The sequence below is a fragment of the Calypte anna genome, chromosome 2, assembly GCF_003957555.1.
Source record: "Calypte anna isolate BGI_N300 chromosome 2, bCalAnn1_v1.p, whole genome shotgun sequence".
In the NCBI taxonomy this organism is placed as follows: domain Eukaryota; kingdom Metazoa; phylum Chordata; class Aves; order Apodiformes; family Trochilidae; genus Calypte; species Calypte anna.
Window position 1 is genome coordinate 143,181,501 of NC_044245.1, and position 27,934 is coordinate 143,209,434.

A 27,934-nucleotide genomic window follows, 5' to 3' on the forward strand; every position below is an offset into this window, starting at 1 on the left:
GAACTGGTTATATTTTCCTTCTCAGTCTTGATTAGTGTACTGCTAGTGAGGCACATTGTGTGGCTAAAGCATTTACATGGATTTACATGGAAACCTGCAGAGGTTTCATGAGACATGCACCAAGTCCTTGGGATGTTTCCTTTTTAACAGAGTAGAGTGTGCTTACTGCTGGATTGAGAACCCCTGGAACTACTTATGGTGTGCAGAACGAACTAAAAAAACCTAAAACTAAAGTAGGGAAAGTTCTTCTTCTGTTGCTTCAGTGATGTGGCTTGGCCTGATCATCTGAAACTGTGGCTATAGATGGAGATTTGTAGCTTAAACTGGTACCCGTGATACCTCAGCAATTCCTTATGGTAGACATGTGGTTATCTACTACAGGATGGATGCTTTCAATTGCACTTTACCTGAAACAGAGCCACCTGTCAACAGAGCAGCAGTTTTTCATTCCACTATCCATTAATTTTGATTCCCTAGTTACTGATTTTACCCTTACTTTAAAATTGTACTATTTCAGCTTGGCAGTGGAAGAAACAAATTGTTTCAGCTGTGTTTCTATTCCTGGCTTTTCTATCTTGTCTTGGGTTTTTTTCCAAGTTTTGAATGTGGGGAATTTAAAATCATTAAAAATGAATGGCTCATTGTGGATTAAGAAGTAGACAGTGAATAATCATTTTCTGTTCCTTTCTTAGGCACTGTGTAAGAATGACTTATTTCTGCTTTTGTTGATGTATAATTAAGCTTGCCTAGGGGCTTGCATCATTAGATGTTTGTAGCCTTAGTTTCCCATTAGTCAAAATGTCAGGTTACCAGTAGCTGATGTTGAAAAGAAAGTAGTCTTTTCTGTGGTGATAGCTAAGGATTGGGGGTCTATGATTAATTATTTTTCTTTTGTTTTAATGGGAACAAAACCATGAATACATGCCACTCAGACATCTATCAGTTAGACATAAGTAAATTTCAAATCATATATATGAACTTATTATAAAATATAAAATAATATCTATATGTGTGCAACGAAATGCAAAATGATGTGATTTACAGATGACTGGTCTGACAGGTAAGTGTAAAAGAGATCTTGGAAGCAGAAAGATGCTTTTAGGTGTACTCCAGGGGAACAGGTGATTGAATTTGACAAGCACACTGATTTTTATTTGTTTGTTTGTTTACTTTTATTTAGTTTTAAATTCAAGATATTTATTTAGAAAAAAAAAAATCTCTTGGCCTTATTTTATGGATTAGTGAACCTGTATTCATGTCTCCTGTCCATGAGGTGTCGAAATGCAGCTTAGAAGTTGAAATGTTATTTTAATATGATCAGGACAAGTAGGAACCTCCAGGGATGAAGTTGATATAGCTGCTAATGATATTAACTGCATTAACACTATGATATGGGACTTGGATAAAAATCTTCTGCAGAATGGCATCTAGAGAAAGAGGCATCAGATGTTTTTGAAAGTGCTGCAAATTAAATGGAATAATGTTATTCTTAGTTGCATCCCAGCCCTAGTATGGGTACAGAATATTCTTCTGCAGATAGAGACAACAAAGTCCTCTGCTCTGGCTTGCATCACAGTTATAATATGAAATGTTGCTAGTTTGGTTAGGAAGGTCTTACAAAATACTGGATTATTTCAGGTTCTTAATGAGTAAGTGTAGCACTGAGTGCTGTCTCTTAAATTCTTTGAGTGGTAAAAACTGGAATGAAGTCTATTAACATAGTGATGGCCTTGGAAAAAACCTCATCAGTCTTGTAAACTCCAGTATCAGTTTTGTCAAGGTTCAGCTGCTAAAAACATAACAATCAAAATTGCAGGCGTTTACAGTTTTATTTCTTTTCAGACCTATTTATTTATTTTCTACAATAGGTTCTCCTGAGGTGAGTGGAAATGCTGGCCTTTTGGATCAGCTGGCAGCTCTGAAGTGGGTTCAGGAGAACATTGCCAGTTTTGGAGGAGATCCAAGCCAGGTTTCTTTAGGAGCTGACCGTGGCGGGGCTGACATTGCCAGCATTCACCTGCTCACAGGGGCAGCAGATCTGGAGCTCTTCAGGAGGGTGTTGTTGATGGTAAGTCCCATTCCTGCCTCTTTGACTTCTTTGTGAAAGGATGTTGTTACAGACAGGAGGATACTGCAGTGTGTGGGTGTGGGGTTTCTTTCATCCATACCTTGGCAGCTCTCGTTATTTTTGATCTCACCTGTGGCTGCTGTCTCCAGAAACTGGGTGCTTTACAAGGATGTGCAAGAGATGCATTTTGGTGATTGATTTAGTCAGAGTAAGAATCTGGTTTTCGTCACTGTGGTTTTTTGTGTATTAAATAAATAGTTTTGTTTCCTAATATGTAGGTACAACAGGTTAGTTTCTATTCCATAAATACAGTTGTTGATCACCAGTTTTTAGAAACTAAAGCTGTTGGGCCAAACATCCACATATTTAAAGTATTCAGTGTTTTTCTGATCTCATGGCAGATTTCATTTAAAAGAAAAAGCAAGTTTCAGAGAGAGAGTAAAAATCTGTTTACTCATGGGCTTGTTTGCTGTCAACTTGGACCATTTTCACAGTCACCCCAAGTGATCTGTATTTTTACAGCCCTTTCCATGGCAAATCTCAGGACTTTGAAGTCAGCTGTATCAGCTTTGAGATTATCATTGTTCTTTACAGCCTCAGATGAGAGCAGCATGCTCTGAAATGAGGCTGAATCTTTAGTGGAAGGTTGCTCTCTCTGCTTGCAGTGTTCACTTAGAAACATCAGCAGAGGAACAGAAGTTTTTGGTCCAGGAAACCTATGTCCCAATTAATAAAATCTTGCTTGAAAATAATTACATCTCTATTTTCTTTTTTTTTTTTTTTTTCAGTGTTTCCTTGCGCCAGGAAACATAATTTGCCTTTTGCATACTCATGTCTCAATAAGATTTCTTTAATTGTATCACTCTAGTGAGGTGAACAAGGAAAGCTGTTGAAAATTACTGTTCAGTAGTTGGTTTTTGTGTCATTCTCACATAATTCATCACACAGTTCCTAGATTTTTACCCAGTTTTTGACATAGCACTAGATTTGCTAGTAGACCTCGAGTCCTTTAGTTCTTTTTTCTCAGATTACAGTTGCATCCTACTCTTCCTCTGAATTCACAAGTCCTTTATAACATGGCTCAGGATGTGGCCTGGTGAAAGCTCTAATGAGGTACAGAGCTATTTACCACTTGAGCAACTGATAGAAGAGAAATGCAAGGACCTCTTTGCTTATCACTGTTGCTGGAGTGTGGCTCCATATTCTCTCTTTTCTTTTAAGGCTTGAACTCCTTCTTTCTCTTACAGCAGGAGATTGAATAGAGGAAAACAGGGGCAAGAGCAGTGAGCAGACAGGGTGCATCAATTCTTCCCACTAATCTAGTGCTTGTAGCAACAATTTTATTCCTGGGGATTCTGCAGACCACTGTCTTGGCAAAAGCAGGATCTCTGCTTATTTCAGTGTTAAGTATTTATCCATATAGTGTCATGGGGGATTTAGTTTTCTTGTGAAATGCACTGATAAAATAAAATAAAAAAAACCAATAACAGCAATGACTTGAAAAATTATTTTTTTTTAAATATAGTGATGCAGAATGTAACTATTGGTTGGCTCAGATTTCTCAGCTAGACCTTCTACAAAGGGATGCATCTTGGTTTTATCCCAAGACACCACATTAATTACATACTTTCAATTTTACTGTGAAAAATGGAGGTACACACAGACTAAGAACCGTGAAACTGATAATACACACCAGATACAGCTTTCCTGAGGGAAAATTCCATGAGGAAATACAGCCAAAGTCAGTTTTGCTCTCCCTACTTGGATCTTTAAAAAATGACACTGTTTTTTAGCATGCAGTGAGGTGTGATGTTTAAAACTTTCCCTACAAGAAGATATGCACCTGAAATATCTAAATGCCTTTGGGTTTCTTATGCCTGCCCTATAATAGATTTTGATTGGAACTGATCCGAAAAAAGACTGCACTAAATCAACGCGAAGCTGTCATGGGGACTTTTCATAACTTACTTCATCTTTCCCTAGTATGACTGGGAAAAAACCAGTCTCAGTAATTATGGTCTTGTTTTAAATAATTTAAGAGCAGTAACATGGTCTTTCGCTTCAACTTTTGATAGACTGATTTATTTACCAGTGCAGTCTTGATGTAGAAAGGTTGCTCATGGTAGGTATCATCCCCAGGAATTCTGTGGTGTGTGTCAGGAGAAGACCTCCCAGACTACTCCCACCCCATGTAAAGGAAAATGACAGCTCCTTCCTGGCCATGAAAGCAGTCAGACCATGGTGGAAAGAGCAGTTTTATTTCTCTGCTGAAAACTGCTGCAATCAGGGGCAAGGCTGTCTGACATGGATCCTAAATACCCCTGATCCTATATTACCTGCCCTTCATATGCCCTAGCCTATAGAAGAGAAGGCTCAGGGGGATGTTATCAATGCATATAAATACCTGAAGGGAGGGTGTATAGCAGGATGGAACCAGGCTCTTTCCAATGGTGCCCAGAGACATCACAGGAGGCAGTGGGCACACCCTGAAACACAGGAGGTACCCTCTGAACATCAGGAAACTCCTTTTTACCATACTCAGGTGACTGAGCACTGGCACAGTTTGCCCAGGAAAGCTGAGGATTCTTCAGCCCCAGAGGTATTCCAAAGCCATATGGATGTGATCTGGGGCTCTACTTTGCCTTGTTTGGGCAGGTGCATTTGGACCAGTTGGCCTGCAGAGGTCCCTTTCAACCTGAACTGGTCTCTGATTGTGTGATGCTGTCACCATCAGAACATGCCCTCCCCTTCCTACAGAGTGTTATCCAAGTGCTGACCAGTTGCATGGACTCTTAGATGCTTTTATCCCATTCTGTCAATGATACCCCCTGGAAGTGTCATTGCAAGAGTGGGTGTTTGTGCTAGTTGTACACTAAGATTTCCATTTTCTAAAAGCAATACAAAGTGTTGACTGAATATTATTTTAATGAATAAATACAACTTGTGACTTAGAAATTTGTAATGCTTCCCATATACATCTCACTGGATAAAATGCAGTCACCATAACATTAATGATCAGTAACAATAATGAGATCATACAAATGCCTGAGGTCCTGAGTCATTTTGCTTTCTGGCATTCAACGTTTATCAGCCAAATTACATTCATCCTTTAAAATCTGAAATATGTTTGAATAGTCTGTGAACTATTTTGATCTCTTGCTAGTGCAAACGATCTGTCACAAGATCTAAAGAGCACACACAGCTGTGCTAAGAGGTATTTACATAGGACACAATAAACATAATTTTCTCTTTCTCCAAGCCTTCATAACTTGACTCTGTGCAAAGAAATATCACAGAATAGTAGATTGAAAAGATCTTAGCACAAAAACATTGATTGCAGCATTTTACACTCACCAATGTGAGTGATAACTTGATTTAGAAAACCATCACAAATCAGGTTCAAGGGCCCGTGCTATCTGCTCCTTTATAACTTAGAAGAATGGAAGATATATTTAGAAAAAATCTCTAATTGGTGAAATTTCAGGTAACCCAGTTATGAAATTTTAAGTAATTCGTTGAAACATGTCATGCCTATTTAAAATTGTCTGTCTTCGGACAAGCAATTCAGAAAACTCTTTAAGATTGGCTGCTTATGATTTTTCTCTTGGTTTAATTATTTTTAAAAGAGCCTCTATTAATAGATATTATACATAAATATAAGGGTGCTTTCAGGAGATGAGATTAAAATCTGGTCCACACTAATGGTCAAGCCTTTGGAAGCCTACCTTTCCAGCTAGGCGTGATATCACCACATTTTACTTTTCACTTTAAAAATCCTTTTTGTCTCTGTTGTTTATTTGCTAGGCTATGAGCAGCCAAGTTATGCTTTTGGATATATAGTCCCAGCTCAGGTCAAGTAGGAACTGCTGTTCTCAATGAGTTAAACCTATTCTGAATTTTGTGACCTCTTTGTGACACTCTAGGTCATTGCAAGCAGTTCAACTAAATGCCACTTAGAAAGTCAACAATTTTAATTTTTTCCCCTCAAAGGGACAAAAATAGTAGAAGTATGGAGTTTATATAATCTGATTCTTCTTGGATGCCATATCTTAGACTCTTTCTTGGGGTGTTGAGAACTTTCTGACCCACTATGAATGGCAATAAATGAATGAATCTATATGGAGAAGAAAAAGGTAGGTAGGTCCTGTAAAGATGGTTTTCAATCTTGTGGAGAATAACAGAGTAAAATTTAAGGTCTTGAGGTGTAGTTAGTCCTTCCCTATGCAATCACTTTTATACATTTGTAGGCATCATCCTTGCTGAAGAGTCACTTTCCTCACTTGGCTCTTGAATTAGAGTCCATCTCAGTTTGTCCTGTAGGTGAGCAGGTTCTAGTTCCAGGTGGACCAGGGACATCCCAGCATATGCATGGCTGACACAGCACCCTTGAGGTCTCTGGTTAAGGTTAAGAAGAAATGCAGAAGCACTGCCAGTGTTTGATCAGCTGGTGTGCTTGTACCTCTCAGCTGTCCAAGCAGTGCAGGACCACAGGATGTGCTGGTTTTCTCTTCTAACCACCTAGTTTAGTTTCTTTTCCCTTGGTTTTCTTACATTTAGTCTTCATAGTATGTAGGTTGCAAATGAAGGGTACTTTTACGTTTGCTCCCTGTGTATATAAAAGATTGGGCTTTCTTCTTTCTGGCACTTGCAAAAGAAGCATTGTCATCCCCTGTTAGGGAGAGGTAGGAAGCAATACTTTCCCTCAGGCCATAGCTGAGACAGGAATCATCCATTGCTGCCAGGGCGCTTTCAGTGTCTTCAGTCACCTCCAGCCTTTAAAAGAACAAAATTTTGTTACTGTTTCAGCTACTTGAACTGATCATATTAGTATAATGTTAGCAGTTTTTAAACCAAATTGTGTTGATTTTGTTGTATAAAAAATGTCCCAGGTCATAAATCAACAAAGATTTCTGTCACTTAGTAATTTTCCAAAACAATCAGTACAACAGGACTATCTAAATAATTTTTGGCATTTGTAAAGGAAATAACACCTGCATACTTTCTCTCTTCTTAATTGGTGGGAGAAATGACCTCCATACTGCAAAGAAAAAATTCTTGCATGAATATGCTTTGTGAAAGAAGGGTAGTGGGGGGGAAATTTACATTACAAAAATAAATGGTGCTTTTGTTTCCGAAGGTTGTTCTTTCACAAGTTTCTGAAACCTGACCTACTTTCTCTAGTTGCAGTCATGATCTTAGAAGTGTCATGAATATCAAGTTGGGCTGTATATTGAGTGAGATGCAGCAGGAAGGGTTTCTATTGGTATAACATGTTCATTGCACTTGTGCTGCTTCATGGATGGCCACCATGTGAACAAAAGGGACTGAATTCTGAATATTGGGGCTCATCTCTAAGCCACTGCACCTTAGTGTGGTGAATCTAAGTAGGCTTCATGGACTGGCTCTATCTCCTGTTCCCTTGGTGTAAAGGACTCTTGAGTCACAGAGAATCTGCATATGTGGCCACATTCATAGCTATATAGGAGATACAATTCAGTGTAAACTTTCTTCCAAAGTTAGACCAAGATTATCAGTTAGAGCTGGACACCCAGTTTGCATGGGTTAACCTGCTGTCAGCAGCTTTGAAGGTTTCCTAATCTTTAGAAGTGGTCTCAACAGAAGGAAATAGCTGTTTCTTCTGCAGTTTAAGTGCAAGTATATACAAGGCTGGAAAAAAAAAAAAAGGCCTTTTGTATATAGTACATTGTATATAGTACCTGTGAATATTTCTCCAGCTGAAGTTTTTATTCCGCATCACCACAGGAGGAACTGGGTTGGTTTCGCTGTTGTTGTTAGTGCACTGGGTGAGACAAGGTGTTGTGAGGACACAGCAGAGACCATCAGCAACTTCTGAATGGGAAAATGGATGCACAGAAAGTTAATCTTTGCTCACTATTCAGTGTTTTCCTTGCCTCATGTTCAAATAAACAGTTATGGACACAGTAGTAGCAGTCAATAAATTGTGTATTCTCAGCAAAGACACTGTAACACAGGCTTAACTTTTCCCTTTCTCTTATCTTTGCCTTTGGGGTATATTTCTCACAGCAGAAGTGAGAAGCTGAGACACAGAAAGATCAAATGACTTGCCCAAAGTCTAGAAGGAAGTTTGTGAAAGAGCAAGGACTTGAACCCAGGTTTCCTGAGTCCTCAGGGAGTTCTGCTTTTGCCTCCTGTCATCCCACTCATGCAAATAGAGAGTAAAAGAGATGTAAGATGCAGCCACTCAGACTGGATTGTTTGGGCACCTACTCTGCTGTGGAATGTGGCTATGGAATGAATTGAGGTTCATTTGTTACTTTCATCTATGTTTCTTCTCTTCATCCTCTTCTCCTTACACCACTAGGAACTTTGCATATTTTCTTCTGCCTGAGTAGGAACATCAGGGCTGAATGGAAATGTTTTACACTCTGAAATTGATTTCAGGGTGAGATTCTCATGATGAGGAAGGAGAGTTGAATCTCACTATGTCTGCTCTTACACCTATAACTCAATCAAAATGTTAATTATTATGTTTTGGGTTCTCCCCTCCTTGAATTTTAGGCTTTGATCATTTGCTTCTTTCTGAATGGAGAAAGGTGCTAGCAAACTAAACTGTAAAAAAAAATATAAAATACATTATCCTGTTAAAATTCTCACTCTTTTGTTTGGATTATTGGACTTGAAAATTTCTTCCCTGGTTTGAATATGACTATAGCTTTTCTCCCCAGTTTCTTCGAGTACTCTTTGGCCAAGACACTTATTCATTTACCTATGAAATATGTGTAAAAAGTGACCTTAGACTTTAAAAAGTTACAGAGTTCCCGTTACTAACTGAAGCACAGAACCTATTGTTCAATTATAACTTATGCAATTAAATTATCACAATCTTTCTTCCTCGTTTTATGCATGGTAACTGCAGGCACTTAATTGTTGTTTGTCAAGTTCTCTCTCTTACACATGTTGAATTGCCATTACTCTGAGAAATTGTTATTAAAACAGGTGTCATCCATTGGACTGATATTAGTAAAATTGACAGCTAAATTTAGGTTTGAGCTGACAGCTTGAGCCCCTCGAGATGCTGCTGCTGAGAAAATCCAGCCATACTCTTCTAAAGTAATAGGGAAGAAACTGAACACATTTCTGAGAATATTCTGCTACAGATGGGGTTGTGTGTTGCTGTGGTTCCGAAGGGAAATGTGATTTCAGAACCAGGTCTTGCAAGTCCTGATGGTATCTATCTGTCTGTATGGTAAACAAAGAACTGGCAGGCACGTCCATGCTGGTGAACAAAGTGAGCCAGGAGCTGAGCTCTGGCCCTGGCACCCAGAAACACAACTTGCATCTGTACAGCTTAACATTTTTGCATACCTAAACTTTAACATTAACCATGCTTTCAATGAGGCTGGACATCCCTGGCCTGTGCTAACCTCCAAAATGTATTTGAAAGCTGCCTAGAGAACTAAAAGATGAATAATACTGTTAGGGACATCTCTGTTGATATGGCCATACCGTATCTTATGCCAATAAAGGCAAAACCTACCTGTGTATATTTAGCAGAGTTTTTGGGTTGATTTCAATTGTACTGCTAAGGGTAATATTTGCATTTAGGATCAAAAATAAAGTAAAAGATTTAAACCAAAGGTTTTTTCTATTACTTTCCATTACTTCAGTGACTGTAGTTGCAAGTCTCAGACACAGGCAGAACTTCTTGTTCTGGACCCTTGATATGTAGTTTTACAGTTGCCAGTGGAATATATGTTTATTCTGCAATTCTTTTTACCTGAGTAGTGATTCACAAGGTCTTCAAGGCACTGAAAAGTTTGCCGTGGAGAGATGTAATACCAGTTATTGGGGAGGCGGAAGATCCTGTAATGCTTTACTTGCCTATGCCTCACTGACAGGGAATATAAACCTGGAGAGAGAGGAGAGCTGGTTACACCAAAATAGGGACAGAATTCTGGTTGGATACCAATGACCACAGCCAGAGTATCTGTGAGATGGGGTGCAATGATTCAAAACATCTCAGAAAGGTCTGAGAAAAAACCTGCCTAACCATCCTAATTTCTAATTATATGGTATAATCTCTCTATATATATATTTTAATGGTGCAAAAAAATAGGCTTCTATGTAAATTTTTTGCCTTCTGAAGATGCAGACCATAGTCTGAGAGTCGATAACGTTGTTATGCTGACAGGACATGATAACTTCTGTTTTGCTGTTTCTTTGTTTAAAACTATCATGCAGCATTTAATTGGTAAGGACTGAATATAATTCTGAATTTCTTTGATTAGTGTAAGTATTATGAAATTAATTGGCATGTGGTATGCAAGAGGTTAGAGTAGCTTATTTATTGTTGCTTTATAGCAGTAGTATCGTGATCTTAGGATGTGTTCCAGTGCTATCCCCTGTACAATGAGAGATGCGTATTCATTCAGGAGAAAAAAGTATAAAGTATGAACAGTACAATTCCCATGTAGCAACAGAATTGCTACGAAAAGAAAACAAAATGCAGGTATGTAATTTTTTTGAAAAGTAAATAAAAGAACCAACTATTTAAATAGGAGGTACTCTTATCAACCAGCCCTGCTGCTTGGTGTGGGTTTTACAGTTTCTTCAGACAATCTTTTGTGGATCAAAGCAAAGCTGGAACTTTTTCTCAGTTTGAAAAGTCCCACTGTCTAATAAGCTCTGCATTTGACCAAGGTAAACAATAGTGTTTAAACAACTCTGTCTTGTTTATGCTGATTCCTGTGGAATTTTCCATGGCCATTGCTAAGCCCATTTCCAGCACTGTTTGTAATGTCGGTGACTGGTGTAGACTGGTGCGTTGCATTCGGTGCCTTTATCTTCCCAGTACATACATCTTTTGGTTTGGGACTGATGCATTGAGTGAGTTAGAGAGTTATAAAACTGTTAATACTTGAGATCAAGGGGGAAAAAAAATCATATTTTCTCACCTTTCCTAGTTTCACTCTCTCTGATCATGAAGGACCCAATCTTGGTGTTGGGAAGCTGCAGAAGTTCCTCTGCTTTTTCTCTTCCCAGCCCTTCAAATAACCAGCTGTGAAGCAGGAAAAAACAAATTCTGAAATTTGGACACCAGTGAAACAGAGACCAGCATGTGGCCATGAAAGTGCAGCATTAGCCAGGAAAAGTGACTGCAAAAATAACACTGTAGCTTTCTGTAGTTATTCTCTCAACTATGTCCAGGCATATTTCTCCAGTTTATGGAGAAAATCATGCTGTCTTTGAGTTCCATTAACTTCTGTGAGACTAAGAGAAGAATGAATATGGTTTGGACTTGTTAGGGAAAACAAAACTTTTCGAGCTGCCTTGATGTGAATAGTTAGGGACATCTCTATGTGATACATTCATAGAGTATCTGTGGCATGGCTTAACTCTTTTTAATTTAAACCACTTTTGATAATCACAAATTTTATTTTATTGTATTGTAAATATCTACAAAGTCAAAGACAATTTTTCTGCTTGTGCTAGGGCATGGTCCAGTAATTGAAGTTAATTGGCTTTGTGGATAATGTAAAGTGGAAGTAGCCTTACTGAATGTTTTCATCTGTAAGATTTGATCTTCTGCTGTCAGAAAAATGATCCTGGAGAAAATTCAGACAGTGGCTTTCTGTTACCATAACTCTGCCCTGTCTTTGGAAAAGCATCTCTGTTTCAGGAGGATGTAAAAGCATATTAAAAATTAAGGACTTGCATAAATTGCAGTGATGTTGACAGGTCTTATGCTTAAAATTTAACAGGTATTAAAACCTTTGCCAGAAAAGTTTTAAGTATGTGTTTAAATGTTTTTCCCTGACTGGTGTCTAGGGCAACAAGAACCCTGAACCCTCCTTGGTTCTTTCAGTGTGAGAGTTTACATTCTTGAATGACATATTAGTCTTCCTGTTTGTTCTTTTTAGTCTGTTTTTCATGAGCTGAAACTTTACTCTTTGTAAATATTAAAAATTCTTTCTAAGCAAGGTCTCTGTATCCATGTCTCAAAATTGGAGATTAGTCCATGTAACAGAAGTATTTTAAATATCCTCTGTGACCTCAGAGGCTTTTTTGACCCTTTCCAGCATTTAAAACTAGGATTTTCCTTTTTATATATCCTAAACTTAGATGTTGATTTGATGTTCTCAAATTTCAAAGGAACTATTTTAGACTGACAATAAATATAATTTCTGTCTCTTTAGTCACTATTGGCATTGTTTTCATTAGGACAATAAATAACTTACCCGTGGTAAACCTTAGCTACATATTTTCCTGGAATGTAGTTTTCCCGACCTGTTGTGAGGGAATGGACTCTCCACCAGCCTCCTTCACTGTGTGAAAGTAAGAGAAGGGCTATTTTCAGACAAGAGCTTGTTCTCATTTTAGAAATTAATTAAGATGTACGGATTAACCTGTAACCTTTTTTCCATCTTCCTGAGTCTACATATTCAGTAAAGAGACCCAGGTTTGTTTCACCTAGAGTAGTTCCATTTCTAAACCAACATCAGGATTAAGTTTGGACACAGAAATAATCAACTTTTGTTCCATTTAAATTGCGTAAGTAATAAAATATTTTTCTGTAGTTAAAAGAAGAAGGGTAAATACTCAGTGGTTAAAGCATGCTGTGCTCTGCCTTCCCACAGCTAGACTTGTACTGGTGTCCAAGATATTCAGCTTATGGCTGAATATCCTGTGTCTGGACTGCCTTGTTAGTCCTGTAACATTAGGGTAGAAATATTCAGCAAATGGACCCTGTCTGCCTGGGAACAGGTTTTCAGTCTAAGAGAATCTCGTTCACTGTTCTTTTTCTTTTCTTCAATAAGTTGCTGTCCAGACTCCACAATAAAAAAGACATCACAGCTGAAACCAGGTGACTAGGCAGAAATTGTTTTTTTTTCACTGATACATTTAGATTCTTGCTGTGGTATTGAATGGTGGCTTTAGCTTTTGAATACCTCGGGAAGAACAGTAACAAGAAATTTCACAGAGGTGCTGCAGAGCTTTAGTGCTTAATGAAAGGGGTTATGGCAATGCTGAGTTATGATGACTGATGGGTTCTCTCCACCTTTTCCTTTGAGTGTTTAAAGCCAAATAAGTGTGTCTTTTAATGCTTTTTCTTTGGACAGTTGTACAAATGCTCCCAAATAATGTCCAGACTGCAGATCAGGTTTTCAATTCATGTCAAAACATCTGAATTGAAAACCTCCTGAATTAAAGCTGGTGGGACCATGGTCCAGAGGAATATGATATGTATATGCTGAGGGAAAATGGGAAGTGTCTGCTGCTAGAGCTGGGAATTTCAGGGCCCAAGAAGTTCTGTTTGTGGGTTTCCATTTGACATAATAAGAAATGTAGGTTATTTTGGATTTATTTCCCTGCAACTCTCCCATACAGAACCAAGAAGTGCAAGAAAAAAAACCTTAGAGCTTCCGCATCTCCCTCCCTTCAAACTGTAATACTAATGTTGAAAAATCCCTATGGTGATTAAAAGCCCCAAAATAGCACACTTCTCCTGAACAGAAATTATGTAGAGTTAGAAGATCATTGGAGGTCATGTGGTTTGACTACAGTGCAGTTGGTCATCTGAGAATGGAAGGTGCCTCATAAGTGTGGAGAGTGAGAAACCAGGAGCTTATTTAATCCTACCAACCCTGTGCAGTCCCAAAGATTTATGAGGAGTTGTGTTTTCTGCACAGTTCCTGGAAGGACTGGCATAGCTGATTGCTGATACACGTAGTTGCTGAGGTAGAAGACCAAAAAGCTACTCTTACAGAATCATAGAATGATTTGGGTTAGAAGTGACCTTAAAGATCATGTAGTGCCAAACCCCACGTATGGGTAGGGACATCTTCCACCAGAGCAGGTTTCTCAAAACCTCACCCAACCTGCCCTTGACCAGGTTGGGTGCTGGTTGGGTACATGCTGCCTGTTCTTGCTGCCTTCTCTGTGGTGACTCCTCATCACTCATGTTCTTGTGTCTCTGCCATGCTGCTGCTCTCTTCCATTGCATTTTATCTTCTTTGGATGACTTGGGAAAAAAATTACATGCAGAAGGAGTCTGTGTGAAAACAGTTTCCTATCAACATCAGCAAATAGCCCAGCAGAGAAGAACAGATCCTTCATTAGGACACTGCTTTGCACAAAGCATTGAAATGTCTTTTCTTCTGAGAGGATGCTGATACAAAACAGGAAGAGGAAGGTTCCCATCAAGGCTTGTTTTGCCTCTTATTTGCAGTTAGGAGAAGCTTTTGTTCATTACCCAACAGACATGATAAAAACTGCTGTTACAGAAGACTTCTTCTTTTAGAAGTTCTTCATCCAGTAGATCATACTATGGAGCACATGTCTGCATGTAATATGCCACACCAGTAACTCCCATTGATACAGGCATATGTAGTTGTGTGTTTTTATAAGGGCTCATAGCTCATGAAAGCTGGGAGAGAGGCTGTAAACTGGAATTTCCAAGCTAAGGCATTTGTTGTCCCATGTCATGTATGTTATGCAAACTGTAGTCAGGTGTAAAGAGCTAAGAATTACAAGAGAAGAATTTCCCTGGCTTAAGGAAGCTCTCCCTCAGCAGAAAATTCATCTAGTGGTTTTGTCTGAGCCTTGTGATGTCTGTGTTCAGGGAAGCAGGGAAAGCACTTTGCAAGCAGAACATAACTGAAGTCATTCTGGGTCAGACCAAAGGTTCCTCAAGCACCTTATCTTGTTATTGGCAGAGGCTATTCTCAAAATCAGTTTTCAAAGCAGAATTCTGTTATGAGTCCTACTTTAGAAGAGAGTCTGAATCCAGCTTCAGAAACCATGTGGGAGGAATCCAAGGATCAAAGAAGTACCTGAAATCTTAAATCCTTAAACTACAGGGGAATTTACACCACAGCTAAGCATCCTTCCTTTCAAATTCTGAACCCACTCATTTTTCTGATCTGCATCCAGTTTGGGCCAGGTGAATAAAACAGAGCTTTGCATCAATTGTAACCAAAAACCCCAGATCAACTTACTCTGATAGCACACGTAGTTTTTCCCCAACATGAAATATAGGTTGGCTTATGTCTGCTGAGGGGTAGTCATAGAGGACAGCAAGGAAATCACTTTCCTGACCTGTTAAAAAAAGAAAGATAATGTTGCTTAGAAACAATCTAGAGTTCTGAAACAGAAATGGATTTTTCATTATGTGTGTTATATTTTTAATAATAGGTCAAATGCAAAAAAATGTCTCTGAAATGTCATTTGGTAAACAAACAGCCGGAGAGGAGCCTATAACTTTATAAGAAGAATGTAAAGATATTAGAAAGGAAAAAAAAGTAATTTGGTTAATTGTAAGTAACTAATTTTAGACCACTTTTTCTAGTAATTTCCATATTTAAAGTACATATTCAAACTGAAACAAGTCAAATTAGTAAGTAACCCACTTTAATTAATGCCACTGTCTCTAAATGGCATCTGCAACAATTCTGAGCCAAAATGGTGCACTGAATTTAAGTAAAGGAAGATGCATGTTGAATTATTCCATCATTTAACCCCATGGATACTTTTCAAAGGTTTGAAATTAGTTGAGAACAAAGGCAACGAGAGTGTGACCATTATTGCTCATTTCCTGTTAGTTTTATAAATTAGCTTGGTGAACAGACAGAGAACTTTATTCTCCCTCCCTGTCTCTCCCTAACAAACTATCCTACAGGGAGCACATGATGCCTTTATCTTCAATTAAAGCTGAGAGGCAACATGTGTGTTTATAATTCAATCATTGGGCAACTGCAGTTGGCAGAGCCGAGGTCACTAAAGAGATAAGAAGACCTTTTACATCAGCTGGGATGACTTGGGGCCTTGTAGCACTTGCAGTATATGTGCTGGTTGTCCCAGGCTCCTGAGAGATGGAGAAGGCACTTTGTACAAGACTTGGGACATCAAAGATTGAGGAATTCCTAATTTATTGGGAATTTGCAGTGCCTGGGAGATGCTGACAAGTGGGAGGTTGAGAAATGTGTCATGCTGGGTGTTTTGAGCTCTCTGGCAGAGGTCCTAGCAAGAAGGATTTTGCAATATGCTGCCCGCATGTCTCATGGAGGTGGGTCCCTTCCCTCCAAAGAGTGCCCTCCACCAGCACCCAAAGCTTTTCCTCTGCCTCCAGCAGGATCAGCAGAGCTTGCAGGGGTGGATTGCTTTGCTCAACATGAGCAAAAATACTAATGAATTCAGAGAAGGAGACAAAGAAATTACCCAGGGAGATAAACAGACTTCTGTATCTTGTTAGATTTGCTCATTTATTATAGATTGCTCATCAAGTTCTCTTTAAAGAACAAAGTTTTTCAGTGAAACCTAGAAACAGCATCCAGAATGAATGCTGGGACTGTCCATGTGCTTTCAAGCTCTACATTGCTAAGCCTGGCAGATAATTTGCAGTGATAACAATGAAAGGCTGAAGGAAACAGGCAACCTGGAGGAAAGAAACATTTTCAAAAGGAGAGATTTTGCACTTGTTACCCTTACAACAATGATAATGAGAATATAAGCATTAAGGAAAATACTTCACATCTACGGATTAAGTGCCAAAAAAATTAGTATGTTCTCAGTTGTTTTGGAGTAGCTTTTTGTTGTTATGATATAGAGACCAGTGGCATGCAAAGCACTGTGTCTTTTTAGTCTAATATTCAAACTCACTGTAAGAATTTTTATTCTTTGTAGCCTTTGCTCATTGAAGCAACTCCACAATACAGTTAGTGAGCATCCTTCTGGACATGTAGAGTGAGGAGCAGACATTGATTCATTTGATAGTGTGCTTAGTATTATTGTGGTTTTCTTAGTTGATTAGCACAGCTGAATTATACAGAACAAGTTCAGGACTTTGTATTAATCAGCCAACTGCCATGATTAGTCTACTGGAAATTATTATACTGTTAGTTCAACTGTACTGAAGAAATTCTGTGCTAAGTGTGCCTTTGATTGCTTCCCTGTTCTGCACTAAAAATTAGGAGACACTGTCTATGAAACTACTTCATTCCTGAGGCTAACAAGGTCTAAGAACTGGTGCTGAGTCTTTGTCAAGAAAGGAACATCTTTACCCAGGATTAGAAGTAGAAATATGTGCCAGAAGGTACATTGTAAGAACTACAGAGTGAGGCTAAAATGCCATTGCCTGTTTACATCATTACAGATTGTTAGTCAATCTAGTTAGGCAATTCTACATAGAACATGATATTTTCTCAGGTTATTGACAATGTTTTTAGCAATGCTATTTTTTAATATATATTTACTTAACTTTTAAAATGTATTTATAAATATTTGTTTCCCTACTGAAAGGGTGAAAAACAAGTACTTTTCTGCTCTCCTTCCTTGCCTACCAGTGGTTTGCATTTTGTTAGCTTCTGCAGGTATGTGACTTTTTCTCTCCTCTAGCAGGTATGTGACTTTTTCTCTCCTCTAGCAACATCTGCATTACTTTCCTTGCACTCTTATCTTTCTATTTGTTTTTGTTTCAGTTTTGCATGTTAATTTTTAGTTTTGAAAAGGAAGGGATTACTCAGTGTTGGCTTCCATATCCATGTAAACCTTACCTGTAAATTGCATGTACTTATATTAGAATGAAAGTTTAAAGAGGTTTTGTGCTACCAAACCTCCTGTGTGCAAACCCTCCCACTCCACAAACAAGACCTTGTTTTAATTAGTATCTAAGTCAAGCCTCACCGGGGTTTTTGGTTGTGTAAAATACCCTACCACACTTTACAACATTTCACAAAGCCTCTACTCCTTTCAAACACAAAGGACTCAAAGCAAGGGCTAAGCAGATCACCCTGTTTCTCCACATCTAAATTTCACAGTGATCTTACAGATTTGATCTGATGAGCTCCCCACACTTGTAAATGAAAAAAGAAAATTTGACTGAGTTATTCTAACACAGCCTCTCCTCTGCAGTGTGAGAGTAGGTTACATCTGAAATGGAACAACTAAAAAGTTACAGTGGAAAGACCAAAGCACACTCATTTCCACTGAATCAGGTGTTAAGTCTGGGTTGGTTTTTTTTAGGAGTAGAAAATGAATACGAAATGCATGCTAATTTTAGATGTCTCCATCTTTGGATGTCTTGTAAAGTCTGAAACTGACTGTTGCATGTTTCAAATTGTTCATTGTGGACTATGAAGCACTATTAGAGAGGAAGGAGAGCAGCAGAAGAGCATCCAGCTCACTGCCCTCAAAATCATTGTGCTGTGCACCAGTGTGGTCCCTGTCTAGAGTGAGAACCAGTTGCTCAGGGCTCAGCTCCCTGCATCTTCCCAGCTCTACTGTCTGGTAGAAATACTGCAATTTATGGGGAGGCATGAAGCAGAGAGAGTGCAAGAGGGCACTTGTGTGTGTCTGGGAGCTTTTCTGCAGCAGCTTTAACATGTGGCTGGAGAGTCACACTTGGTGTAGCCAAATTAGATCTAAGCTAGCCTGGGAACTGAGAGTTCTGCAGATGCAGCTCAGTAGGGATTGACTCTTGAGTCAGGATCCCAGGAGGGGAAAGAGGAGGGGATGGGCTCACAGCCCCTGATGACCCCTTGCTGCTGTGGCTACTCTGTTATCAGTACCCAGGTTGTGTCAGGGATGCCCATAGGATGCCTTTCAGATGCAGTGCAGTCATATCTGGAGTCCAAATGCCTCCTGAGGAAAGGCAGCTTAGGCACTGTTCCCTTTTCTAGGGCCAAGCCTGATGCACAGGAGGTGAGCAAAGCACAAGTTTTCACTTTCAGTACATCTCTTGGGCAGCACAAAGTGCTGGGTCCTTCACTTTGGCCACAACCCCATGGGGAGTTCCAGGCTGGGCACAGAGTGGCTGAGAGCAGCCAGGCAGAAAGGGACCCGGGAGTTTGGGTCGACAGGAAGCTGAACATGAGCCAGCAGTGTGCCCAGGTGGCCAAGAAGGCCAATGGCATCCTGGCCTGGATCAGGAACAGTGTGACCAGCAGGTCCAGGGAAGGGATTCTGCCCCTGTACTCAGCCCTGGTGAGGCCACACCTCGAGTCCTGTGTCCAGTTCTGGGCCCCTCAGTTCAGGAAGGAGATTGAGGTCCTGGAGCAGGTCCAGAGAAGAGCAAGGAGGCTGTGAAGGGATCCAGCACAAGTCCTATGAGGTGAGGCTGAGGGAGCTGGGGGTATTCAGCCTGGAGAAGAGGAGGCTCAGAGGAGACCTCATCACTCTCTACAAATCACTGAAAGGAGGTTGTAGCCAGGTAGGGGTTGGTCTCTTTTCCCAGGCAGTTATCAGCAAGACAAGAGGGCATGGTCTCAAGTTGTGCCAGGAGAGGTTTAGGTTGGATATTAGAAAGAATTTCTTTACCAAGAGAATGATCAGATATTGGAATGGGCTGCCCAGGGAAGTAGTGGATTCTCCATCCCTGGAGATATTTACAAAGGGACTGGATGTGGCACTCAGTGCCATGGTCTGGTAACCACAGTGGTAGTGGATCAAGGGTTGGACTTGATGATCTCTGAGGTCCCTTCCAACCCAGCCAATTGTATGATTATGATTTTATGATTCTATGATTATAGGGGTCTGATGAACACATTCATGCTGTGGATAATATCTGCAAACTCCAATTCTGTTTTCTTTCACTGTTTTGTTGGATATTCTTTCTTTTCTTTCTTTCCCTTCTGTCTCACTATTTCATGTTATTCCGTCTCACTGAAATGAGCCAGTGTAAAAACTGCTTTTGCTGTTGAAAGATTGGATTGGAACCCCCCCACCTCACTTAAATCAAAGGGGGCTGCTCCTGACCTAGGGGAAATCTTCTGTGTTTGGTGATGTGATTTGGATTTTGAGTTGCTCAGGAACACAAATAGATACAAAGTTTCTGGATTAATCCTAATATATGCTTTTAGTACTAAGTTCCTTTTCAAAAGTCTCTTTTCATTGGATTTGGGTGACAGTACTGATGTTTGTATTCCCAACTTTAATTAGAACTATCTGAGCCTTTATGAAAGATGCAAGTCTGATGCAGACAAAGAGTTAGATCCATAGGGCTATGTAGGCTGTTAAATCATAGTAAGACAGAATATTTTGGGTTAGAAGGGGCATTTAAAGGTCATATAGTCCAATTCCCCTGCTGTGAGCAGAGACACCTTCAACTCGATAGGGTTGCTCAGAACCCTGTCCAACCTGACCTTGACTGTTGCAGGGATGAAGCTTCTACTGCCTGTCTGGGCAACACATGCCAGTTGTTTCAGCAACCTCTTTATAAAAAATTTCTCCCTTACATCTAATCTAAATCTTCCCTTTTTTTAGTTTAAAACCATTGTCCCTTGTCCTATCACAACAGTTCCTACTAAAAAGAGTCTGCCCCAGTCTTTCTTGTAGGCCTCCTTTATGTATCAAAAAGCTGCAAATAAGATCCTTCAGGAGCCTTCCCTTCTCCAGGCTGAACAACCCATCTCTCTCAGCTTGTCCTAAGAGGAGAGATGTTCCATCCTTCTGATCAATTTTGTGGCCAAAAATCGGCCCTGGGGTGCTTAAACATCATTATCCAATGCAATTTCAGCTTTGCGAGTGTCTGAGATGCCACTGAAGCTATAGGAAACCTGTTCCCTTCCCAGTGGCAGCAGAAGGTCAGGAGGATCTGAGAAAACACCTTTCTAATTATGCTAGACATGTAGAAGAGTGCAAGGATATAGAGCCCTGAATTCTTAAATGGGTAATCTTCCCCTGCAGTCACCACATTGTCACAGTTTGCTGTGTTATCTTTTAGGGTTATGTCCTATTTGTGTCACAGGAAGGGATGGAGGTGGCTTTAGCTCTGCTAAATCCTGACTTGTAGCATGTGCAGGAAAAATTCAAATTTGGTCACAGTCATGGCAGCAACATCTCCCCTGCTCATCAACCAAGTCCTGCACTGAGTGTGTGCATGGCTGTTTTGATGGTTAGGGTATTCCTGGCAACAGTTACTGGGAATATTAACATAGGACACAAAGAAATAGTCATTTGTTGTTATGGGCCTCTGAATACCCTTAACAGTATTTGTTCCCTCTTCATTAAGACTTAAGGCTACAGGGCTGCCCATATCTGTTGGTTCTTGGCCACGCTAAAAGCAGAGCTGGGTTTCATGGTTTCATTCCAGTACTAATGAAACCTGGCTTATTCCCTGACCTTTTCATAATGGGCAGCACAGCTTCATGAGAAACCTAAGAATTTTGATTAATACTTTTCCTGTCGTACCCCCCAACTCCTCCCTCCAAAAAAAAAAAAAAAAAAAGCCAAACACAAAAAACCAAAACCAACAGAAAAACCCAAAAAGCAAAACCTGAAACAAAACCAAAACAAACCTATTTTCTCTTCCTCAGCTTTGGGCAGTCAGTTTTTATAGCACAAGAGCTGAGGTTGTTCTGACTCTCCCCTTACACACTTGCTGTTTGGGAGGAGCAGGCCATTGAATCCTTCTGGATTCCCCCCTCACGTGTTTGACCTCTCCCAGCCTACAGTGAGGAGTTTGCAGGTTGTGGATGCACAGGGCAGATATGTTGGATCCTCCTTTGGCAGTTTGGCATGTGAAATGTGCATTTTGGTATAACCTTTATGGATAAACCTGGTGACAAATTGGCTATGTGCTGCTTTTACTGCAACTGTCTAACAGTTGACCTTGGGTTCAGCCCAAGCACATCATCATCATCAAGGTTTTTATCTTTAAATGAAGCAGAACCAAATTTCAAGGACAAATTTGTATAAAATATCGCATGAAAGTATATAAAAATTCAGTATTTTTCATTTCTGAAGTAGTGCTTCGGGGCTTTCTGAACTGGAAGAAAAATATTTCAAGGAGAAACAGGAAGTAATACTTTTAACATTTCATTTCTTTAATTAAAGCACTTCTTGCAAAATTAGGGAGTAAGTACCTAAAACTAAGCACTATCTAGAGGATGCCCTCCCTCTCCCACAGCAGTCCCGCACTTGCCAGCTTCTTCTGCGTCAGGCAGGTGAAGGAAGACACATGGGTGAATGGATCATATATTTTGAACATCTTTTTCCCTTGAAAGAAATTGAATGAGTTCTTACCCATTTGGCTTGGCACATTTGTTTCTTCCGTGGCTCTCGGTGTTTTCACGGTGTTTCCCATTGCACTCTCAATTTCCGTCAAAGCTCTTCAGAACTAAATCAAAGGAGAGACTGAACTTGAACATCAGAGTAACACCTGCTGTGCCAACAGGTGAGAAATGACCTAGTTTGGGTGTCTCCAGTTTTGTACAGTTTTGCTTTTGAAAAGTCTTGTGTCAAATGCATCTGAGAGTTTTACATACTTGCTAAACTCTCTCTGCTTTGGTACTTTTATCAGGGGAGCAGCAGCAAACCACAGCTGGGGAAGTTGCTCAGAAGAACACGATGTAGTAAAAGTTTCCATTACCAGTACCTCAGCACAATAGGAAGTCACAGCAAAGCTATGCCTCTACAGTCTTTTCACATACAAAATACTCTTTTCAGCCTTTAGAGTTCTGAAGCTACAAAGAAATTAATGAGAATTAGTTCTGTATGTATATTTTGGCATTTTATTGCTAAAGACCAAGAAAGTCATTTGGCATTTTGCTTTCTCTTGCATTTGTGTCTCAGCAAATGTGGGCAATGATATTTTGCCACTTTTTTCTTTCTTTTTTTCTTTTTAAAGTAAGAAATGGCCTCAGAATCTGTGATCTCAAATCATTCTTCCTGCATAAAAGCAGTGGTGCAAATTCTTCAGGTACTTGTCTTAACAAGTCTTGGTGGATGTACAAGAAACATTATCAGAAAACCATGGAACTAAATATTGTGAGAGGGACAATTCCTTCTCATGGGTTTACTCCACCCATCCTAATGCTCCCTGACAGAGGACAGAGAGAAAAACTCTTTGGCTGTGTAAGGTGTGTCATGTTATGCTATATTTTCAGAGGCAGAGGAGAATGAGCTATATATGTTGGAAGTGAAAGCAAAATAATGCAACACCACTTGCTGACAGATAATTATTAAAAAAACAAATTATGTTGCTTGCCTTGTGAAAATTATAACAGAAGCTCTGGCAGCATCATGTGGGTATTCTGCATCTCTCCATCTTTCCTAGAGTATATATTTCAAAGATAATTACTGCCTTTGGTGTGCTGCTCTTTATTTACAACAAGCTAGAGCCTGAGGATATTAGCTGGAAAGGTGTTTATCCTGAGAATCTGTATTGGTGAAATCAGTGGCACTTTATCAGTAATTGTCTTTTGGAATAAGATTGTCAGAACTGAGTATATTGCTCAATTCCATACATTTTTTTATGCCTTACAGCAGGTTTAGGAAGACACCCTACAGAACAAAAAGCTGCTGAAAAGAAAGAGAATTTGTCTCTTATCAAATGCAAGCAGATCAGTGCTAAGACAGATGGTAATGCACAGTTTGACTTCACCTCATCTCATTTTCAAGCTTCCCAGTGCTTGTTCCCAAAGGCTCTTTGCTAGAAGTCTCTATTTCACTGGCCAAATGGCACAATACCCTTCCACTGCCTGCACTCAGGAAATAGCTAGTGGCACATCTGTAGGATGCAGCTGTGCCAGTGTCTTTCTGACAAGTGTCTGAAATCTGCTTGCAGAAGAACCAAAAACTGTTTTGTTGCCTGATCTGAGGAGTCTAGAAGCTGAATAAAAAAGTATCCTTAAATTTAAATTAATGATTTGGGTATTTGTGTTTGAATAAAACCTCTCGATAGAAAACACAAAAGCATTCTGCATTTCAATACACCTAAGTTTCTAAATCTGAAATCAGAATTCAAGCACTATCTGCTTGCATAATTTCTTCTGAATTTTTTTTTAAAAGACCCAATTTTAATTTCTTCAATATTTTTCTAAGTTCTATCCCACCAAGCATAAGATGTGTACACAGAGGAATAGTGCAGCCAATGCTTTGGCTACAGATATTATAGATGTTCCAGACTCATCTTCTAAGTAGCCAGCAAAATTTCCTTGGCAAAGCAACAGAGAGCTCAACAGGGATGAAAATTTTGCCCAGAGAAGTGGGATAAATACCTGGACAGATAACCTCTGCTGTAATAGCTGCATTTTTGCAGCACTTGGTACAAGGGGAGTTCATATATGACTGTGTATATTAAATAAGCTACAGTTACCAAAGAATTGTGCAATTTCAGATAGATGTCAAGCTTGGCAACATAAATATGCCAATCTATAATTTTAACACTCATGGCTGTTACATAGATGACAGTAGTACATAAATGTTGTGTCACAAAAGTATGGAAAAATAAAAATAGTGAAGCCCTACCTCTATGCACATCTTTATTCTGGGTTTTGGGATTTGAGGGCCAGGAGAGCAAGTCATCATACAGAGACCAGAATTGTGACAGTTCATTCTAAGGCTCTCTTCCTACTCTTAAGATGCTGTGGATAGCAATCACAGGTGTGCCTAAGTCACATTGGAAGTGATACGTAGCATTTGTACATCATGGAAAGACTGCTGAAAACTTTGCCTCACACTTACAAACTTTATAAATCAGGACACATTTGAACAAGGCACCTTCATTTTCCTAGGTGGTATCTGGGGGTCTAAACTCTAAACATTGCTTTAAAAATACCTAATGTGTTTCTGAAGATTTGTTTATATACACTTTGCAATTAAGCCCATTACTGTCTCATCCAGAGGGATTATGTATTGGACAAGAGCCTACTTTGTATTTTTTGCAGAACATGCCCAAAACTGTCCTGGCTCACTTCTGCCACAGAAAGAATTTTTCTTCTCAAAATATCTGTAAGTCAATGGACAAAGTGTGCAGCTCAGTGATGCTACTTTAGAGGTGGAAGAATCTAACTTACGGAAACACAAACAGTATAAAGAACTTAAGGTATCAGTGAAGATCAGTGGCATTTTGGACTCTGATGTCACTAGCCTGACAGTTTGCTGTATCTTGTTACATTTTCCATGTGTAGTTTTACTGTCACTGATTACCATTGGTGGCAACATAAAGTCTTGAAAGTTCTCCAGACTGTTCCACCACTTCTAGCCAGAAGTGTTCGATAAAAAGAAGCAAGTGGAAAGCTGTAAGCACTGCTGTTGATTTGCTGTTGATTTACTGGTCCAAAGTGATTAAAGGGAAAATGACAGATGTCATACTAGGTTTTCCCACCAAGGCCACTTGTCATTATGCATTTTGCCAGAGTAAAGATGCCTGCAATCCAGTCAGAGGGCATGGAGTGAATGCCCTGACATATGACTCGACTCTCAAGCATTTGAAAATGGGATGGAAAACCGAAGAAATTGGAAGCTTTGCTTTGCTGCTTCTCTCCTGCTAGAAATGGCATATCATTGTTTTTAGAGTTAAGAGTGTATGGATTAGGATCCTAAGTGTTTCTAAAACAGCAGTGCACATGACTCTCAAGTGTGTGATGGAACTTAATGGCTTAAGTAGCTTGTGCTTGCATCTAGTATTTGTGTGTAGCAGAGCCCAAATCCATTGCATGGCTATGATAAACCCTGTGGTGGTTTCGTGAAATTTGGAGATACTCTGCCAAAGTAGACTTAAAGAGTATCTTGCCGCTGAGCTGATTTTTTTATCACTGAAGTTAATAACAGAACGATAAGAGTTTTATAGATTCTATTCTTCTGAAAGAGCAAATCTGTTGCAGGCACTGCATCTCACTTAACGTTGGTGACAGAGTTTGGGACACAGGTAGAGGTGGAATCCCACTATCATAGAAGTGGGTAATTATGTCATATCCAAAGCAAATTGTTCAGTGAGGCTGATTTGGGAAGAATTAAGGAAAGGTGATAAACTCTAAGCTCACCTTGTCTCATCGACCCCAAACCCTGCATGAGCAGCACAGATGCTGTTCAGCTCGGGAGAACCGCTGTGCTGCTGGGCTGAAAACCAAACTACCTGCAGGTGTAAGGGCAGCCTCTCCTCCTCACAGGCCACCTCCTTGGGCTTCTGTGGAAAGCTGATTTTAACTGTTCAGATCACATTTTCTGTCTTCTGAGCTTCTAAGCTGGTCATTACAGCCGTAGCTGTTTGCAGGCACCCAGATTGTGTGGTTTAATGATCTTTACTGCTTTATCTCTGCTGTCGAAAAGGTGAGGAAACATCTAAAGCCCCAGTCCTGCTTCAGTGCCCTATTTGTTGATGGCAAAGCCTTTGGCAGATATAAACTCTTCACCTGTCAGTACTTGAATCACACTAAAGTGTGGGTCTCAAAACCTATGGTAGCATTTACACCTTCTCTTCCTGTGTGCAGCCTGTGTAGCAATAGTTTCCTCTCTCAGAATCTGGTCTCTGTGAAAATGCCTTTCTGGAGAAATGAAATAGCACTGTGCATAGGAAGTCTGTTGCCTTTTAAGAACTTTTTCAAAGTTATATTTAAAATGTTTAAGAATTAGTAAATTAAAAAATGAAAATAATAATAATAGAAATAAAAAGGCAAGATAAGAACCTGAATAAAGCCCCTTTGCAAGGAATACTGCAGACTGGCAAAATTAGAACAAGCATCATTCCTGACATGCTATACTCTATTTTATTTTTGTTACCTGATATTCACATTAATACTGACAAGGTCTTTTAGAATTTAACTCTCATTAAGGCTCACAGGTAGTGTCTGAATCCCATTTAGCTTGATGATGAAGGCATCGGCATCCTGTTCTTTTTCATATGGAGAAAAAAAGCAGCTTAGATTTCAGAAACTGTTTATTGTTTTTGTGAATTTCTCTTAATCTGTCATTAATCAAAATGTGCATCCCTTCAGCTTTTAGCCACTTGTACCTTTGCACTTAGAAATAACCATGTAATGCTGTAATCAAGGTAATTCACAGAAAAAAACATGCAGCTATGAAGTAACACAGAAACCCCACAATATGCAAACTTCTAATGTTTTGAATAAAAAAAACCCACTGTCTGTGACATTTCTCTTATTTTGGGTAATAATGTGCTGCAATTTGCTTCAGCATAAGGGCTGTGCATCTATCTTACTGTGAGCGTTCAGTAGAAAATACTCCTTGTCCCTTCTATCTTTAGTACCACTCCTTACGAAAAGGATGGAGGCAGATTTTTCTGTTTCTACCTTTGGTGATACTTGAAATCCATGATCTGAATGCTGTCATTGTTAATGAAACAGAACTCCCTTTTATATAAATACAATCAAAACATTTGGCCCCATATGCAGATAATCTAAAATGTAGCAGACAAATTATTACCTTTTAAATGCCAGGCATGATATTCCAGGTTGCAGTATTTCTCAAAAAAGCCAGAGTCATAATACTGCTCTCTTGCTGCCAGCCAGGTTTAGCTGATCAAGTCGAGGAGCAGCCGGTGGAGTGAGGGTGTTGTGAAGTTCACGCTGTCATGTAGAGCAGCATTTGCCAAACAGGCCACATAACTTCCTCTCTCAGAAATAAGGAACGCTCAGAGTGTTTGCAACAGATGAGGTTCCTGTTGCAAGTCACTACTCAAGACACTTTTTTTTTATCTATGAGCTGAGGAAAACAGGGAGATTTTCAACCTATTGCATCAGGGCTGGTTTGAGTAGATATAAAAAAAAATGAGCAAAATAACCTGTTTTACATTACTTACACAGAAAGAGTTACTCTCTGTCCTTTTCCCCCCCTTTTCTTCCAAAGTTATTTACCAAGTAATGTTCAGTTCCCAACTGTTTTGCTTTATGTAGTTTTGTTCGTTTTTTCAGCCAAACAGGAAGAGGCACAAAACTTCATTTTCTATTCTTATTGAGCTTGGATGGGATTGCAAGGTTTGCTTTATTCTTTACTCTGCATTCCAAAACACCTCTGTCTGCAAATAATTGAAGCTCAGTATAAGCAAGAAAAGGATACGGAGTGAAAGCCTGTCTGTGAAGAACATTTTCACATCAGTTGCACAAAGTGCAGAAGTGAGAGCCCCCAGGATCTCTCTCATCTGACTGT

At 39.5% G+C, this 27,934-nt stretch overlaps 2 protein-coding genes across 3 annotated transcripts in view; one reads left to right on the top strand and one right to left on the bottom strand.

Annotated features, from left to right (window-relative positions):
- Positions 1-27,934, top strand: part of TG (thyroglobulin) — a 150,082-nt gene that overhangs the window by 84,887 nt on the left and 37,261 nt on the right. Inside the window, 1 exon segment of the mRNA XM_030444713.1 lies at positions 1,869-2,068. Within this exon segment, the coding sequence (XP_030300573.1) occupies positions 1,869-2,068 (200 nt within the window).
- Positions 5,082-27,334, bottom strand: SLA (Src like adaptor). Of its 2 annotated transcripts, XM_030444933.1 has the most exons (9): positions 27,212-27,334; positions 24,699-24,776; positions 22,070-22,163; positions 15,049-15,148; positions 12,289-12,375; positions 11,005-11,108; positions 9,828-9,959; positions 7,786-7,918; positions 5,082-6,841 (listed from the first exon to the last, which is right to left on the bottom strand). In XM_030444933.1, exons 3-9 carry the CDS (start codon positions 22,128-22,130, stop codon positions 6,622-6,624), a joined length of 837 nt encoding a protein of 278 aa, XP_030300793.1. In that variant the 5' UTR covers positions 22,131-22,163; positions 24,699-24,776; positions 27,212-27,334; the 3' UTR covers positions 5,082-6,621. The 2 variants fall into 2 exon arrangements, with proteins under 2 accessions (XP_030300793.1, XP_008503538.1); XM_008505316.2 differs by lacking the exon at positions 24,699-24,776.

Bases quoted from the DNA above. Each gene is read 5' to 3' on its own strand.
- SLA (XM_008505316.2), bottom strand. From the start codon at position 22,130: ATGGGAAACACCGTGAAAACACCGAGAGCCACGGAAGAAACAAATGTG. The intron at 12,376-15,048 runs GTAAGTTGATCT...ACTTTCACACAG, and splicing joins AAACTACGTGTGCTATCAGA to TGAAGGAGGCTGGTGGAGAG. The intron at 11,109-12,288 runs GTAAGTTATTTA...CCTGCTTCACAG, and splicing joins GTAGCTAAGGTTTACCACGG to CTGGTTATTTGAAGGGCTGG.